Below are 18,934 nucleotides of genomic sequence, written 5' to 3'. Positions count from 1 at the left end.
TGCTCCTCTGCTGGTTGCTCCTGATTTTCTGGCCTTCCAGTGTTGGTGTGGTCCAGAACTAGGTCCTCGGAATCCCATCTATACTTTCATCCTTGGTGATGTTGGGTAGTCTCATAGCTGTCAATACCATCTACATGCTGACAACTCCCAGATTCACCTTTCCAGCCCAGATGTCTTTTTTGAACTTCAGACATCCAACAGCCGACTTGACAAGTTCACTTGGATAAATCATACACACTGCAAGTTGAAAATACCAAAACTGAACTCCCCCTTTTCCTCCAAACCTGCTTTACTTACACTTTTCCCTATTTCAATAAATAAAACTGCATCCTTCCCATCCTTCCTGCTTTTGAGGCTCAACACTTCAAAATCATCATTTTCTCTCACTTACACACCTCAGATTCATGCAATAGCAAATCATGTTGACTCTGCCTTCAGAATAGATCCCTAAAGCGACCACTTTGTGTGACCACCTCAGCCCAAGTCACGGTTTTTTCTCACCTGGATTATTGCTTCAGACTTGGCTCCATATTTTGGCTACTGCCCTCCTATTGTCTGCTTTGAACCTAGGAGCTATAAAAAACAAACTCCTCAGAGCTCTGCGATTGCTTCTCCTTTACTCAGAATAAAAGTCAAATCCTTACAGGGATCTACACGGCCCTATGTAATTGGTGTCCCCCCAAACCCCCAATTTCATCTCCCTCCCTTCCTTGTCCTCACTCTGTCCCAGCCACTAACTTTCTTTCTCATTGTAACACATACCAGGCACACTCCTGCCCCAGGGCAACTGCAATTTCTGTTTTTTCTACCCAGAATAGTCTAACTCCACGTAGATCCCATGTGGTTCACTCCTTCACCTCCTTCAAACCTTCGCTAAGATGTCTTCTTTTAAGTAAGACTTTCCCTAGTCACCCAAGTTAAAATTGCAGCCTCCAAACACATGTTCTGGCACCCCTTTGTCCCCTTTCTTGCCTAATTTTCCCCCACGGCACTTACAACAATTTAATATTCCATGTTTTACTTGTTTCTTTGTCTTCTCTACCAGTGTGTAGGTTACATGAGGGCAAGATATACAATTTGGATGGAAGTATATTTTGTCCACTGCTGTATGCTCAGCATCTATAATAGTGGCTGGCATATGTTTGCATTTATTAGTAATTTGCTAAATGGAGCTCAAGATATCAAGAACTGCCTGATTCTTTTGGCAACAGAGGAAATTTGGGTTCCATTTTGATTGTAATGCTCAGGTTGCTTGAACTGTCTAAAAGAATTTCAAGGGTTTTTATTTCCCTTTGTCTCAGTTGGTTCCAATTATTTACTATAGTCCATCAAATGCCTTTTAGCATAACTGACTTGCATAATTTAGCAGTCTCAAGATAGTTAGATTGGTAAATGCTAAACAGATCACAGAATTTCCCTGGAATCATTTTGTCTCTCACAGCAGGATTATTCTGTTATTAACCCGGGGACAGTTGCTGTCACTCTTAGCCACTTGGTTTTTATTATAAAACATTCAGGGCAAAGGTGATGTTACCAACATTGAAGATGTACTTTGGGCTTTTTGGTAGATTAAAATATTATTTCTATGCTGAAAGACAATGGCTGCAAAAGGTGTGTCATAACCAGGTGCAAAATGGATCGAAACCACCCCAGGCATCCCTTAGGGGTTTGAGTCGTTTGCAGAGCTGGCTTCGTCCCTGGTCGCAGAACGCCCTAGTGAGCGCTGTTTGCATTGCGCACAGATTCCAGAGTAGAATAAAGAAATAAACCAGCAGAACAACACTTTGCCTTCTCTCAGGAGGGTTACGCATCTTGTACCCATCGCATGAATAGAGGTCACGATCCCTGGAAGAAAAAAGATCGAAAACTTTTATGACGAGTCAAAGTGGAAGTCATAAGCACATGGCCGTGAGGGACTGAGCTTGGCGAGGTTTCTCCGAATGCCTCTGAAGCGCACAGAAGGCGCTCAGCCTCTGCCCAGTGCTGCGCTGGAGCCGGCAAACCCCACGTCCTGCACTGGAGATCGCCGGTGTTGCCAGAGACACAGGTCACAGGGGGAATCAGGGAACAGCTGGAGAATTTTAACAGCCGGTCCTTGGAGCGGTTCAACAGGATTGAAATATCTCTTTATTAGTGAATTATGATGAATTAGAGGCTAGTATCTGAAGGCAACGCAAAGACAGGACTTATTAACAAACTCGCATCATTTATAAGATTTTTTTTGTTCCGTTTCACAAGTAACACTGATAAGGAAATATTGCTTATCCGACAGGGTAACAGTAACGTCTAAGATTGTTTTTCTTCTTTCCCTTGAGGTAATGCATTTCATAAAGTGCTATTTTATTATTGAGAGTAAAAGATATTTGTTTCAGAGATGATATACAGGCTGCATACATGGAAGGCAATTTTCTCACAAGAAAGAACCCAGTACATTTAGTAAAATAAAAAAAAAAACATAAATAGAAATGTCTTCTGTAGACACAAAAACACTGCAGTGCTGTCGTGACAGGTTGATGATGTAAGACCGAAGTTTCCTTTTGCTCCTCTGCCGGGCACATGCCCAGTTCCATTTTGCTGCTGTTGTTTTCCTGTGGGTAATGAGCAAGAGATTGTTTGTTAAGCAATGAAACAAATGACAATTTCCATGTTACTTCTTAACTCTATGTTTCTAATTTCAGATCTCCTTCCCCTTCCAGAGGAAGTTAGCGATGCCATAGCTTTAATGTCTGTTTTAGCTGCAAAACTCAAATGTTCACTTTCTGTTAGAAAATCTAAAGCAGGTGGTATACAATTTCTCGTGATTTGGAATTCTTTAAAGGCAAGTAAATCTGAAGTTCAATCGCTGGTAGGTTAAGCTGAAGCCATAATCCTGGTGACATTTTCCCTGAATGAAAAGAAAGCCTTTCTTTTGTAATGCAATTGTGGGTGCAGCTGTAGCTCTCAATTGCATCACTGCCATAATCATTACAGCTTCATTTTCATTAACTGGGTTTAAAAATCCAAAAATAATTTCTGTCTGGATTCTGACTTGGATTTTCAATAGAAAGTCAAAGACGTGAAATGAGGTAGCAGCTAAACCAGGAATTTAAGCCACTGCATTGCTGATCTCAGAAGGAATCTGGTCTGGAAGGAGGAGACCTGAACTAAAGAAAAAAGGGGGTTCATATCCTTAAAACTCTTAGGGGGTATCTTTTGCTTTTCCCCATGTGTCCCAGCTGGACAGATGTCACGCAAAAAAACAATACACTCAAGCCTGAGAATGAGAGGCCTGTGTGATAGCTTCTTCTATAGTGATTCTTAATGCTTTTCAGTGTGTTTCCTGCTGGGCGGTGTATGAGAGAAAATATCTACCCCTCTCCATTAAATGAGATTATGTGAGAAGTCATGGCACAGTGCTGGGCACACAAGGCAGTACTCAGCTTTAGTGGCTCACACAGACATGGGGTGATGATAACAGGATCACACACACCGTGAGATTGCTTCTCTTGACCATGTCTTAGCTTGCTCTTGTGTGTCCATGTTAGAGAACTATGGACCCTACTCAGTACCTGTTCAGTACAGACCAGGCTCTTCAGGTCAGCATCACCAGGTGGAAATGGACCATTGACAAGATTTGCTAGAATAGATAACAAAGAAACAACTGGAGTAATTGGATTCCAAAGCACTATCATGTCAATTCCATCTCAAAACATTAGCCTTTTTATGAGTAATTTTCCACTGACATAAAACATCCCCATTTGATGTTAATTCTATTGTATATTAACAACATAGCTAATAAATTAATGTGACGTGATGAAATGTTGCAAAAATGCTTTGATGGTGCCTAAAAAAAGGAAATGGATCGTCTGTATACTTTCTCTTCTGTTGTCATTTGTCAGTAAAACGATAAAGAAGGAATTTTCTCTCTCTTCTCTTTAATTTATTTTATCTTCAATTTCACCTCTGGGAATGTTCCCCTAATAAACATTACTCGGTGGGGTAAAGACATTATAAATCTTGTAAGGCATTTATCAAAAAAGTATTTATAATTATTTGCCAAAGGAAGGAACTAAGAGATCTGAAATTTAGCATTTTCCTTCTAAAAGGCACCCTTACACTTTTCTGGGCCAGAATGAGACATCTGCTATATCATCTCCATGTTCCTGAAGGAACCAATGAGATTCTTTGTGCCTCTGAAACTTGGCCAGGTCTTTGTCCTGTTTCGCAATGAAACACCCTTAAGGAAGTGACTCGTACGAATAAGCCCCCAGAAAATGGGAGAGGGGTCCTTTTGCAGGCCCGGGTCACTGAGCGGCTTCTTGGCAATTCTGACTTTGGCCACAGTTCAGAGAGGACATCCTCAGACATTCTGTGAATGCCTCTCGAGACTCTGTTTCAGGCATTTCCAGGCTCTGGATGACGATGGTCGTTGTCTGACTCTGTAACTATTGCCTGCCTGTGGCTAAGAGCATGGTGATGTATCGTCTGTCTCCCGCAAGCTCAGGGAATAGTTGAAGGTAAGGATCTTATGCTGAAGCAACATGAGAACTTCGTGCTTTTCTTTCATCCCTGTGATGGCCCGTAAATGCCACATTCCCTAAGAGTAACACCCAATAGAACTGTGCTAAGTATATTAAACTTAAATTTCAAAAGGAGGCCCTCACATAACCTCCTTTTAATAGGCTGCCTAGAATAGATTGTAGAATTCCCCTGCTTTAGTCATCACACGTACCCTTATTTTCAACTTAATCCAGTCATCTGATAGCACCTGATTATTCATAGGAAGCTTCCCCAACTAAATGGTGAAAACATTAGCATAAATTGCTTTACACAAGAGCAGTAGAAAGAGTTAACAAGGTCTACTGGGAACATCATAAACTACCCATAGAATATTCTGAATGAAGAAAGTGAATGTTAGAGAAAGGAACAAAATATCAACTTATGGCATATTTTCATCATCATATGTTCCCAAATTAATGTTTTCTCTGTATAGTAACATCCCATTTATCTCTAGTTTACATGTCAAAAAAGACAATTTAGCACAGAAAACAATCCATGGACAGGAAAATCAGGCAATTAGTAATATAAAGAAGTAGTATTGGCCCACAGTAAAAATGCTATGAAAGGTAACCATCATCATCATATTATTATTATTGATTGATTGCTTATAATTCTGTTTCACATGCATTATCTCATTTACTATTTATCATAACCAGTGGAGTTGTTTTGTTTAGCATACCCATTGAGCCGTTAAAGTAAACTAAGAAACGGAGGGATCCTTTAGCTTGTGCAAACTCACGTAGCCAGTAAATAATGGAGCTGGGATTTGTCCAAAGCAGACTGACTCCAGCGATTATATTTTAATAATTTTATGTTATTGCCTTCTTAGGTACTCACTGATTGCATGGATATAGTATAAGCACAATTCTAACAGATTTGGCTATGTGGCTTTATAGACTACATAAATAAGTGTATCTGGGTCAAAAATGGGAGGTAAGACAGACAGGCTCCTGTATTCTATCAAGGGAATACTTGAAAACTGAGCAACTAATAACAGGTATTACACTGCCGAGGTTTTATTGGGGTGAACTTAGAGGTTACAGCACAGTAATTAATTTTTCAAAATAATAACCTGGGGTCAGCCTCTCAATGCTCTAAACTATGTTCAAAAAAGTATGGTTTAAATGGCTTGGGAGAAGATAATCCATTCTAGAAATATTGATTCCCTAACTGGTATTTTTTAATGAGGTGAGAGAACTCTACGTGGTAATTAGAAGGGGTAAGCTTCAGAAACCTGGATGACGTGTTTCTCCATGGAACACCCCATTCCTGGATGGTGCTAGATAACTGGGGTATTACTATTAAAGAAATTGTCATACTTACCAATAAGTTTCAAAGGTCCTGCATCAGAAAGTATGCTGCTCAGCTTATTTACCCTAAAACTTAAACTAATGGTTAAAGAGTTTTCTTGTCAGCAGATTCCTAATCCACTGTTTTGTTAGATAACAAGTCTCATTTGTTATGTCACCTAAGAAAGGTCTCTCTAAACAAATTGTCTAGAAATACTCTAAACTGTCGTATTTAATATTACACAGACTGTAATAGAATTCTATTTCCTATATGTAAACATTTTCTCAACAAACATGATAAGACCTGCAGCTGTCATGTTAGCGGCCTAAAACCTAAAACTGCAATACAGTGTAATTCTCATTGCTGTTCATTTCCTGAAAACATCTTTATTTTCCAATTAGCAAGTAACACTCTAGAAATTAGCAATCATGTTTATAAAACTAGTTCAAATCTTGTCTTTTATAAGAAATAGATTTGAGTCTTTTCCCAGCTTCATGCATAGGCTGGAACGCAATTTAGAAATAAAAAAAGTTAACTGTGTGCAAGCCAAATAACTGAGGCATCTTGTGGCCCATGTTGGTGCTTTGATTCTCCAGACTTTGGCAAGAAAGGCCTGTGGGAATCTTGTTTCTGAAATAATTATCAATATAGCTGTGGATATGTTGGGACCAGAATATCAATGTATCTGCCATTTAAAAGACAAAACTCCACACACTGGCTGACTATCAGTCTATCAATCATCTCTTTCCTATTAGGTTTCTTAAGTGGTATCTTTGTGCAATTAGTACCATAGTATAATTTCATTTCTACTGAAATATTCTTGGTAGTTTAGTAAAAATAGAATAATTGCTGTTAAACATAGATTTCCTCAATTTTAAGTTGTTTGCCTCATACATTATATATTTTATTTATATATATACATATATACTTTATATACTTACATATACACATATGTGTATATCTACATGTATATATGTGTGTGTGTGTGTGTGTGTGTGTATATATATGCTTTGAGATTTACGTTCCATCCAGTTTTGCTGTGCCTGGTCAAATACCACAAGTACAGGAGAAGTGACACTATGGGCTCCTCAACTTCCCACCGGAAGGGACAGAGCAGCCGTCTCTGCAGCCCTCACTCAGTCCCCGGTTTCCTTCTAGTTGATGTCACTGCACACAGGTGCTGAGACGCAGGGCAAGTTGCTGAGGCTCCCGCCCCAGTTTGGCAATTTCCTGTCCTGAAAGGGCAGAAGAAAGGCTTCCTATCTTTTACCTGCAGTTCTGTTATGGCTGCACAGTTACAAGAGTAAAGCAGACGGAGAATCCAATCAGACCTGTGCTCGGAAAACATTAAGGGGGCATCCAACACCATATTGTCAAAGCTGATGAAGAGAAGCAGCAGGTCAAGGGGATTGCTCTCATCACCGCTAGGACTTGCTCTATTGTCAAAAGGCCTTTAAAACCGAATTCAATCCACCGAGGCCTTGTGGATTTGGTAGTTGTTACCTCCCGAGAGAAAATGTAATGACTTGGGTGAGGAAGTGGAGGCCACAAAAAGAGAACTGAGAACAGGATGTTCCCAGAAGGTCACCTCTATCCCTAGGAAATCTGTTTGGAAAAGGCAACCAAATATGGGAAAAAAAATATTCCATAGATGTTATGTGGTATAAAGAATAACCCTCAAAGGTATGAATGCCCCTCCCAATTTTCATTTAACTCTGTTATTTACTAATTTTAAAAAAGAAGATGAGGATTTAATGCTATTCAGTAAGATAGATAACAAGTGTAGAGCCAGGGTCTTTATGAAAGGTTGAAATGAATCAAAAGCATCATTTTTATTCTATGGACACAGAAAAGAGCACTTGCAACTTACTATGAAGCATTCACTTAGTATTCTAAAAAAAAATTGCCCATGGGTGTAACCTGTTAGTGAGGAATCCTTTTTAAAAACCATCATTAAAAGCAGAGAAAAATTCCCCATACGTGCTAACCCAGGAGCGAAGTTCGGTTTAAGTGCTAGAACAATATTTATTTAAACCAATGGCAAAGCTCTAGTGAAATTTGATTGAAGTTAATTCTCTGCTTCTAGGACAAGCAAAGCATGTTCGAAGGGAAGCAATTATTATAACTTTGTACACTTGTGGAAAAGAAAAGCAGCAGCGACTTGAGAATATTGAATTGCTCCCTCATCACCATTATCTCACCACTCCTGTGATCTGTGTAAAAACGAACAACAAGACACCCATTTCTAATAATGTAGCCAACTGTGGAGATCCTACCAGTGTGGTTTATTGTGACCCTTTTTGAATTATCGTGCAAAAACCTTAGCAGCATGGAAAGGAGTGATGCCTTTGTAAAGTTATCTGATCCTGAGAGGGACATATTCTGAGGTAAAAAGTGTGGTGAAAACCACATTTTATTTGTGTGTGTTTTTAAATAATAAAATCAGCATATGTAGTCAAACCGATGAAAGTACCACAAAACCTTTTCCAAGAATAGATTATATAGATTGCCGGCAATTCATGTTTCAGTGTCCACACTGTTTATTAAACCTGAAACATTGGCCAGTTGAATGACCAGCTTACAAATAAGTACACAGCCCTGAACTTTGAAATAACCGTCATCTCTCCTGGGCTCATAGATTGCTAATGAGCCATTTTAATATGGCTCGTTTTGCACTCAGTTTTTATAAGTATCTGCTGTGTTAAAAACTGTAGAATTACTGTCTCATCCAGATGCTCAAGGTTTACATCATCAGTGAAAAGTAGCAATAGTATGTGTCCTCGATATGATAGCACAGAAAATGGCACTTTACCTAAACAAATTATGAGAAACACAGCAGATAAAGCCTCAGGCCCCAGGTATGGGAACAATGAAGTCAGAAGGAGGGGTCATTTTCAACAGTCTTTTTTTCCTTTCAACCTCACCTCCTGGTCCTGGGGAGCTATGCAGTGCCAGCCTGGACCACCCTAGTCTACAACCAGAGGCAAAAGACTCAGGGTGAGATGCTCAGATGTAGGGCAGGAAGTAGTAAGAAATTACCCTGCACTGAGACGAGAGCGAAAGTCCCCAGGCCACTAGCCTCTGACGGTTATCCGTTTATATGAAGGAAATATCTATTCTGGCATAAATACGGTTGGGGTTGGAGTTGAGAACTGCTAGCTTTTTTGTTTGAATACATATTTGCAAGCATCTATATTCTGTGAAGCAAAAATAACAATCGCTGAATAACTGAATCAATGAATTTTTGATTATGGGCCAATGATTCGGTTACAGTAAACAACAGTACGGAAAACAAGCTTTAATTCCTTTGTTGCCAGTTTTATTTTTATGGTGATACGTCTTTAGTTAAGCCTTAATTTAAGAAAAAAGAAAAAGTTCATCTCAAACTACGTGGAAACTATTTAAAAACCGAATAACTTAAAAGGCTTATTGGGCAACACATTTCAAGCTAACAGTGGGTAGCGTATGCTCGCTCATCTTTTGCAAATGCTGCTCTGATGCGTGAATGCTTAAAAAAGACTCTTTTGAGCATCAGTGTATTGGGAGGGGGGGACACATAGAATTGCCAGTTTTTTCTTTTTTATTAAATGTATTGGGGTGACATTGGTTAATAAGATGATGGAAGTTTCCAGCGTACAGTTCTGCAGTGCATCACTGCATTGCGTGCTCACTCCCCGGAGGCTAGCCTCCCTGCCCCCGTGTATTTGACCCCCTTTCCCCTCTGTTAGCTTTCATACGGTTATCTGTGTCTATGACTTTGTTCATTTGTTGCTGTTTCATGTGCCGCATATGCGTGAAATAATACAGTTTTTGTTCTTTTCTGATTTTTCTTGCTTAGGATGATGCTGTCCAGGTCCATGCATGTTGCCACACGGCAGCGTGTCAGCCTTTCTGTGGCTGAGCAGTATTCCATTTGGGATGCGTATCGTGTGCTTTTATTTGGGGGCCTTTTATTTAACTGGAGCACATGCCTCATCATAGGCAAGGGTGCTTAGCTTCAGGAGTCACATCTCGCCTGAGATGTATAATAAAATAGTATATATTTCAAATATATTTTATAACTTTTATTTGCCTTTGTTTTTCAAATAGTGGAACAGAGTTAAAAACTGCAAAGATAGAATCAGATAGTAAAGGGTATCGCGAGTCAAAAACACTAGACCCTAATGCCTAAGTCTTTGTGACTCTGGCTACATCTCTTACCATCCTGCACTTAGTTCTTTTATTTTTAAAAATGCAAAGGTTTCATTAAAGTAGCTCCCAATGGTGTTGATCTAGACTTGGAACTATGTTACTACCTTAGTACTCAGGTAAAAGCATGTCTAAAGTTTTGTGATTCTCTACTATCTTGTTTAAAAGAAATCTGACTATTTTGTAATAAATGTAAATGCATTACGGTGTGAAACATGCCCAAGGTTTCTAGCCCTAATTCTTCTTGCGTTTAATTACTGCAACTAATCACTTATTAGCCATTGGTCTACCCAGCTGCAAAATAGAAGTAAAAATAATTTGTTATCCCATCTTCATAGAGAATCAGGGAGGGTAAGTTAAGCAAGAGAAACTCTAGAGTCCTTGGGAGAAAGGTGCTTTCTAAATGCAGAATATTTGCATTACTATCATTCCTATTATGCACAGATATGAGAAATGCAATTTTCCAGTGTATTTCTGTTGGCTGTATCTCCTCAAGGGAATGTATTTGAAAAATAACCCGAACTGTTTCTTGACTAGAGTACTCAAGAAAAAAGTCTGTGTTTTTGAAAACCACAATTTTGGAAATAGAGGTTGCAAACTAATGTTATCTCAAATTCCCTGAAGAACAGATTAAATTTTCTGGAGAAAATTGACAACTTTATACTCATTAAGTTGCTTTCAAAATTTATTTCCTCAAGTTTTTACCACTACTACTAAAAAAATAGTGACTTTACCTATATGCTTTACAAATAAATTAGAAATTATCACTTTTTGTTTAGAATTTTAGGAATTGGGTTGCTTATATTTAAAGGAATTGTTTATAATAAATAATGAGACTTTTGTTAAAGCATGATTTTTTCAATAGGAAAGAACTCTTTATACAAACCTTAAACTATAAAATGTTCACTCTAAAATGTCCAATGAAGTCAAAGGATTCTGCTTTTAAAGTTTAATTATCATGAGACCTTTTATTAAAAAAACACAAATTAATAAGAGATGATTGGTGACTTGATTATAGATTTAAGAAGGACTATCCAATGTTTTCTTAGGAACTAAGTTTATTTAATTTCAAAGATTTGAGAATCAGGGGACTAGGACCTGTACTTACTATTTTCACACATACAAGTTAAAGTAACACAATGGGGCAACAGTCTCTGTAGTTTAAGCACAAATTACATCTGTGCTAAGTATGCAAATAAGTATCATTGGTCTAATTCCCAGTCCTACTTTCTCTCTATATAGTTACTTTTTTCGCTGAATTTTTAATTTACTTTAGCAGACATACAAATGACTCAATGCACCAAGCTTTATTAAATCAGGGACTTTTATTGCATAAAATCCTGTATCCCACATTAAGTGCTTAGAAGTAGGTGGCCAGCATTATATCTTGCAGGTATCATAGACCAGGTTTATACATTTTATGTTTAAGGCTCACTTTCTGAAAGTTTCCCCCCACTTTTTAATTTTTTTTATTTTTCAGTTACAGTTGATATACAATATTTATTAGTCTCAGGTGTATATTCTTAACTCCTTTTAACTATTTCTCTAGATGTTTATTTATAGACTTTAGTGCTCTTTGATAACAAAAAGAGAAGGGGAACTTTTAGACACTGATGTGAACAGTTAAGTAAATGGGATTCTGACTTAAACAATCTACACTTATTTATTGAAGTATATGTTTGTCGATACTGTTACAAAGGCCTAAACATTGAGGAAAGCAGGACTTGGAAGCACAAAATCATTGACAAGAGCCAGGACCACAAGCCATGAGCTTTTGTCTGTATGCTATGATGCTCTCTTGTATTATTTCAAAGTCCAGAGTAGAGATTATCTGATTGAACCTCATCTTACCCGTTACAGCAATAGAATAAAAAACTTAATCATAGATGAGAGGCCATGGGTGTTCACTGAAACATTTTATTTTTGTAGATTTCCCCCAAAACTGACAAAACTGAAGTCAACAGGACATAAAAGTACACCCCAGAGCAGATGAGCCCAGGCAAAGACCTTGGTAACTGATTTACATGTGGATTAGGAAATGCTAGTAATTTATTTGGCTTTCCTTGGAGACTCTTCGAGTAGACTCCTGAAGCTCATTTGGACTGTAGATGAGCGGGGCTAAAGCCAACAGGCCCATATTAGCCTTTTATTCCATTGGCTTTTAATCACTGGCTTTTGTAACCCATCAGGAACTACTGTTATATTCCTTTGGATCCTTGGCCCCTACTTTAAAAATGCATATAATATTGTCTGCTTTGCAAAATAATGCTGAGTGATTTCTGTGATCATAATAGCAAGGCAAAGGTAAAATTTTAAGCTTCATACATTTTGCACCAGGTTGAATCATCATATTTGGTTTCCAATATATAGGGAGAAATGTCCAGTTCTTCATAATAATGGTCAGTCTTAAGGTATAGAACTCGATTATGTTGTTTAGCAATGATGACAGCATTGGCTCATGGGCGCCTGGCAGCGATAGGAAAACTACTGTGCTGAAAATAAAGGACACCTGACTCTTACCCCCTGGTTTTGTGGAAGCTGGTAATATTGGAAGAGATAGCAGAAAATAAAACCTAATGGTTATTATCTGTTTCCTAAAGGAATTGAATATAATACTGTGTGTAGTTTTAGAAAGAGATTGAAATTATTCTAGTCTGTTTTTTCCTGTTACTACACTAGATACATCTTGGTGCCATCATGTTTACATCTGCAAGTTTACGTTTTCATGGCTCTTGGAACCTCCTTTGGTGTACAAGCAGAAATAAATAGGAGGTGAAGTTCTAGGCAGCTTTGTTCCTCTTTAGCCGTTCTTCAAAGACAAGTTCAGTGTTGCACTATTTAAAGAGTACCCTGAATGGATTAGCAATTGTCTGTGGATTCTAATAACCATAGCCCCAGGTGAATCTTACGGTCAGGCATGTTTGAGAAACAATATGGTATCTCTGTCTCCTGCATCCAATACACTTACTTTCTTGTTGTTTAGCTATTTTTGTTATAGAACGTATTTTAGGAGTTTGTAAGCTCTGTTGTTACATGCAGAAAGGGTATGTCACTATTTGCATTTTTCTGGGAAGAGTATCCATACCTTTCACCCCAGTGCTAAAGAAACAAACAAAATGTTAACAAATCAGTATCTCAAACTAAGTTAAGGATCATTAGAAAATATACTTTATTCTCCTTGCTAGAATTTAAGCAACCAAACAACAGGAATTGTTACTTCTTGTTGATGTATTTTCCTTAGCACTTGGCAACAGTCCTTTCCATCAACACTGTTGCACAGATGGATTTTAGAAATGCATGAAGCCTGTCCTAATTCCTTGGACCTGATACCCCACAGTAGTAAGTTAGGAACTTTGGTTCCACATTTACCTCCTTCAGGCAAAAGAAGTTTGTTTAATGAAACAATGGCCATTTACTTAATTTATTTAATCTCCTCCACTCAAACTTTTATCAACGCTAAAGAAAGTAGGACATAACTGATGGATTCAAATGATCTACAAATAATTCCCGAGTTGAAAGAAAATGAAAATATCCCTCCAAGTTATGAGCAAAAGTGGTTAGATACCTAAAGAAGCGAAGTCATCCATAGTTCAGCTTTTTGACAAACTGATGATTTGTCAAAAGAGGTGGTGATTTCCATGTTAAAAATAAAAGTTGTTAATTCAGAAAGGAAAAGTATACAGAGTCTTTGTGACGAAAATGTGGCTGTTGTCTGTAAAGAGTAATTTAAATGAGGAAAATGTGCATATAAAATATTCAACAACTAGCAAATGTCTCCTCAATTGGAAAAGAGAAACTGCTCTGACAGTAGCAAATGATCAAGACCACAATTATCCCAAGGCCCCTCTAAACTGTATGTCACCCACCACTAGATTAAATCATCCAACCAGGTAGTATTTTAAAAATTCACCGAGTCATATTAACAAAGTAATTAGCAAAGATTAGCAATATAATTACAATGTTAGCAATCTCTTTTCATTAAAATATATGAAATATTTAATTAGTGCTTCCAGTGTATGGGGCAGTATGTATTTAAGTGGATTTTAATGGCTGCGGAGAAAATGTCAACTGTTTAACAGGAGACTTCCTATGTTCATCCCATTGGTTAAAATATGATCAGTGATCAGGTGGTGAATATAAACAAAGTCAAGAGGATTTTGCTGTAAAAATGTGAACACAAAGTAATCCCATAATGTTTGACTTTTGCATTCTGTATCTGCCTTTTTGGTGCATTGTTGCTGTTGTTAGCAGTCTTGCTTATTTATAGCTGTGGTAGCCATTATAGACGTATTGTTCATTCCTATGGGACTATATCCAGAAAGTCAGGAGCCAAGACCAAGTTAAAAGAGTCCCACCACTCTTGGCATGAATGCATCACCTCCAGACTCACTAGGCACTACTGTTTTCCCTGGACCATTTTAATCCACCCCAAAATTTTTCTATGGTTTCTGGAACCTTTGAGGGTCTTCAGGGGTTAGAACTATGGTTCTCAACCCTTACAGTGCATCAGAATCACCGGATGGGCTTTAAAAAAATGCAGGCATTTGAGTATTGCTTCCAGAGATTTCTAATACACTCGGTCTTTGGTCAGACCCAAATTAAGTGGTTTCTAAAAGATGCTCAGGTAGTTCTGATGCGCAACAAAAGGCTGAAGATCACTTGATTAGAGAGCTTTCCAACCTAATTTCACAGAGCCCAAATGTAAAAATTTTGGGTTGTTTTCAAGAGCTATAAGTAATAATATCATACTTTATATATCTAAAATAGTATCAAAGTAGTCTGAGTTTACCCTCTTAATATCTGAGATTCTAAATCCAGCAAATGCATAGGATATTATTAAAAATGATCTCATTAATTTGATTTTCTGGACCATTAACAAATGCTTGACCGCACACAAACTGTAATGGGTTCTGATCCCAACAGATGTCCTTTGTAAACACCTGTTGGAATGAACTCTGCCATTGGTCCTTTAAATGGGATGGAGTTTTAATTTTCCAAAAGTAGTGATGCAGTTGGAATGCTAGAAATGCACATTTGCTGCCTATGTTCCACTCTAGAAAACCATCTCCTGAATCACTCTATTGATCTCTTGATTGTGTATTGAGGGAAGTCTACAAATACCGTTAGGATTGACCAGTAGTCTTGTTTATAAAGCTTTGTTAGAGGGAGTTAATTTCACACCATCAGCCAATAATGAAAAACAATGCTGTTTTTGCCTTCTCGTGAATCTGCCAAGAATTGACTTGTTAAAAACTAGACCATGGTCGTAAACTGGAGAATGTTGAAAGCCCACCTAGAAAGCTGTTTCACATTTCTCCCTTGTGGAGAGTCTAAATTTGTGTTTGGTTGCAACGGAATAGCTAAAATGTTCTACAGCTTAACTCCAGACATGCCTGTGGATGATTCTATCTTAAAATTGGCATAAACAAGCTGTGTTGGTATGATTATCTCCAGCGTGTTCAACATATCTATCTATAGCGCAATACTGAATCAGGTCCCGCCTGGCTGAAGGTCATGGGTTACACATAGCTATTCAAATACTTTATTTTTGAGACAGCTGAATTACTCCCTGACCTGACTTGAGTGGGTGGGAGGATCATCTTCATCTTTATGCCTTCCTGCCCTTTCTAAAAATAGCAGGGCCTTTAACAAGGAGATATTTTAAGCAGCTCACATTCACTTGTCTCATCAGGAGCAGCTTATTTTGGCCACTTGCATGTGTCAGATTTGCATGTGTGCACAGTTAGACTTTTGGAGCCTGGTCCATGCTTTCCCACCCCACTCGTATAAGAAACTTGCAAACATAAAGACACTGGGATTACTAGCCGAGAGTCAGTGGATTAACATAACCGAAGGGAAGACACTTTTTAGGAATGTGAATATGCTTCCGAAACCATCCATTTCAGACACTGGCACATCAGGCCTCAGCTCTTCGGATCTGTTTGCATAGAACCTGGCTGTGATTTCACTTCAGAGACCTCAATGATCTTGCTGCTTTTAGCAAATATTTATAGGAGCCACTGCCACCCCGTGGATAAGGGAAACGAATGAGAAACTTGCCATCCAAAATCTGAACAGCAAAAACAAAAGCGAGCAACCCCCCCCCAATCCAAAACCACACCACAAGAGCCACTCAAACAGCCCGTGCTCACAAGAAGACGCGTAGAAAAAGGCCAAGATGTAACTTTGATTTGATAACTGGGATTTATCAGTCACAGGACGGGCATGCAGTGGGTACTTTGTATCTTTCTCCTTTGACAAACAAGAGCAAATCTATGTTTTTCTGCACCACTGGGACCAAAACATTATGAGTGTGAGAAAACACAGACTCTAAAAGCAAGATGGAATGTAAGCAGGTAAACCCTGTTCCACAGTCATGTCATTCCACTACCGTTGTACGTGGTACTCGTGTTTGCACCTCTAAGAAATTTCCATTTTTTCGCATCAAAAAATCCAGATACGAAGCTGAAGCTGCTTTCTTCGCCAACCTGAAGCTGTCTGATTTCAACATCATTGACACCCTTGGAGTTGGAGGTTTCGGACGAGTAGAGCTGGTAGGTGATTGTTCTTTGAATCTTTCGAAAGCCCCTCCCTTCCTTTTTCACTTTTTCTTCCATCCTAAGGTTTCTCTCTTTTCTTCTCTCACCTTTAATTACTATTGTGCCTAACTTGGTCCCAAATAATTTTATGTCAGCACCGGAGTTTGCAAAGTGGGCTCTATTGGGTGGTCCATAAACTAAAAATAAATGCTAATTTACTTTTTAGAAAAGCATCTAACAGGAAATGAAAGGTAAACACTTTTACTTAATGAGGAGTCACATGGTGCCTTTTACCCAGCTGATGTCCTGTGACCTTTATATGCTTCCACAGTCCTGAGCAGTGCTCACTATTTTAATTGTGCAGCTTATCTACAATCACAATAATTAAAGTGTAAATTTAAGTGAATATAAAAGGAAATGAAATATATATACACATAATGATATATAATTAATGATCCTTACCACTGTTTTAAAGAAAGTCAAATAAAAGATGTTACAGTAGTAATTCTGTGATTCTGTAGTTTCAAGCACCTAATTTAGATTATAATGCCTATACATATCTAACCATGTTAGATAATATGGTTTGAGTATTTTATACAATTTATTTCATGCACATTTACACACACACACATGTACAGCTTAGTTTTTGTGGAGATAATGAAGACATTTCGGTACAAGTTTATACATTAAGCACACTGCATGCATGTGATGTAAAGTAAATGAAAGCATGCTCTATCATGCTTTTGTTTGAAATATAAATTTTAAAAATGACATTGCAACAAAAATTTGGAAAAAAGTATTCTGGTAACTGTATTGCTACATTTCAACACCGTGTGAAATGAGCCCTATTTGGGCACAGAGATTACTTTCCACCTCTGCTGAAGGTGGAGGAGTCCCTGATATCAGACACCAGTACAGTATGTTAGGAACTCCCTGAGACTGTGTACAGTGAAGTAAACAGTTACTGTTGCCACCAGGGGACCGGAGAAATCCCCTTGTATAAAAGCATATTTGATCCAGTGCTATTTTTACTATTTGTCCATTGGAGCTGCAAATGGGACTTCTGACTTTGACAGGCAGCAAGATGTTATTCACTTAAAGATTAGATAAGGAGGTTTTGAGCCACGATGTGCTTTGTTGAATTTGTATTATGTGTCCCTTAGCACTGGTTGGAGATATTATAGTAATACTACATCTGACTTGACTTCTGACTTCATAGATCCACTGAGGATCTAAGCATTTTGAGTTATAGGAGTAAAAGTCAGGTAAGGGCCTAGGAAAATCTCTTGCTTTTCTGAATTCTGCCAATTTATGTAGTCTTAGATTAATTTTTAAAGAAACTTTAATTTTGTGATAACTGTCCATATAGCTAATGAAGATTTATTAACAGTGTTACACACGAACAGCTTTGCATGGGGGGGTGGTGTTGGGACATTTAACAGGACGAAGGGTAGAATTTATTGTCTGGTGTGTTTACTGACATAGTTGTAGGTGTCCAAACCCCTCTCTGAACCAAACACTATAAAAGACAGAATTTCCTAGAGATGGATTTTGTGATGTTATTTCTTAAATATTTTTTAAACACTACGGACAATAAAATTGCTATTTCAGTTCACCCAAAAAAATCAACATTACAACTTTGTGGACTCCTGGAGGTCTGAGAACTTCAAGTGAACCTTCAAGTTACAAGTGAGATATTTAATGAAATATGATATAGGAGTTTACTTAGGATTTTTGGAATATTGAAAATAGCTCACAGACACCAAGACCACTTCGAGATGAACAATTAAATGCCAAGCTGATGATGTAAAACTTCTAGAAAATTCCCTTAAAAATGTGTGAGAAGGCACAAGCAACTAATGACAAAATTAGGGAAGGTTCAATGTGGACATTCAAGAAATAATGCAGTTTGAAAAATAAATAGATATATGTGTGCGTATGTGTTTTTGTGATTGTGTGTGAGTGTCTCTGTGTGTATGCATGAGTGTGTTTGAGTATATACATATGTGTGCACCATCCCCATCCCAGGAGAGATAGTCAAAGGTAGTTCAGTCTGATTTCCTTCTCAAGGATATTACATTTTATTTTTACACAGATGTTTATAGACCAATGAAAGCCATCAAGAATTAATGTATGTTAAAATTATAGCCCAATTTGCAAAAACTTTAGATACATTGATGAATGATAATCCATAATGGGTCATTAGGTCCATTAGGGGAAAAGGCACATGTCTTTAACCTCTGAAGTGACATCATCTTGTGTAATCTTGAATTTCCCAAAACTCCCTATGGGTTATCGGGATACCCAGATTTTCTTCACTATTCCCTGTGGGTTAGCCATTAATTGATCACTATTACCCTAGAATCCAGTGCTCCTGG

The 18,934-nt window shown here is 38.0% G+C and overlaps 1 protein-coding gene across 5 annotated transcripts in view; it reads left to right on the top strand.

Moving 5' to 3' along the window:
- The window catches only part of PRKG1 (protein kinase cGMP-dependent 1), a 953,315-nt gene that overhangs the window by 899,312 nt on the left and 35,069 nt on the right, over positions 1-18,934 (top strand). For 4 of the 5 annotated variants that reach the window (XM_081157647.1, XM_081157645.1, XM_081157646.1 and 1 more), the window contains one exon: positions 16,475-16,571. In XM_081157647.1, the coding sequence (XP_081013773.1) occupies positions 16,475-16,571 (97 nt within the window). Of the gene's footprint in view, positions 1-16,281; positions 16,374-16,474; positions 16,572-18,934 lie in introns of those variants that run through there. The other variant, XM_081157649.1, reaches the window with a different exon arrangement.

The sequence above is a fragment of the Miniopterus schreibersii genome, assembly GCF_964146895.1.
Source record: "Miniopterus schreibersii genome assembly, chromosome: 14".
Lineage (NCBI taxonomy): Eukaryota > Metazoa > Chordata > Mammalia > Chiroptera > Miniopteridae > Miniopterus > Miniopterus schreibersii.
Note: the sequence above shows the minus strand (reverse complement) of the source record. Positions and strands in the feature narration are given on the sequence as shown.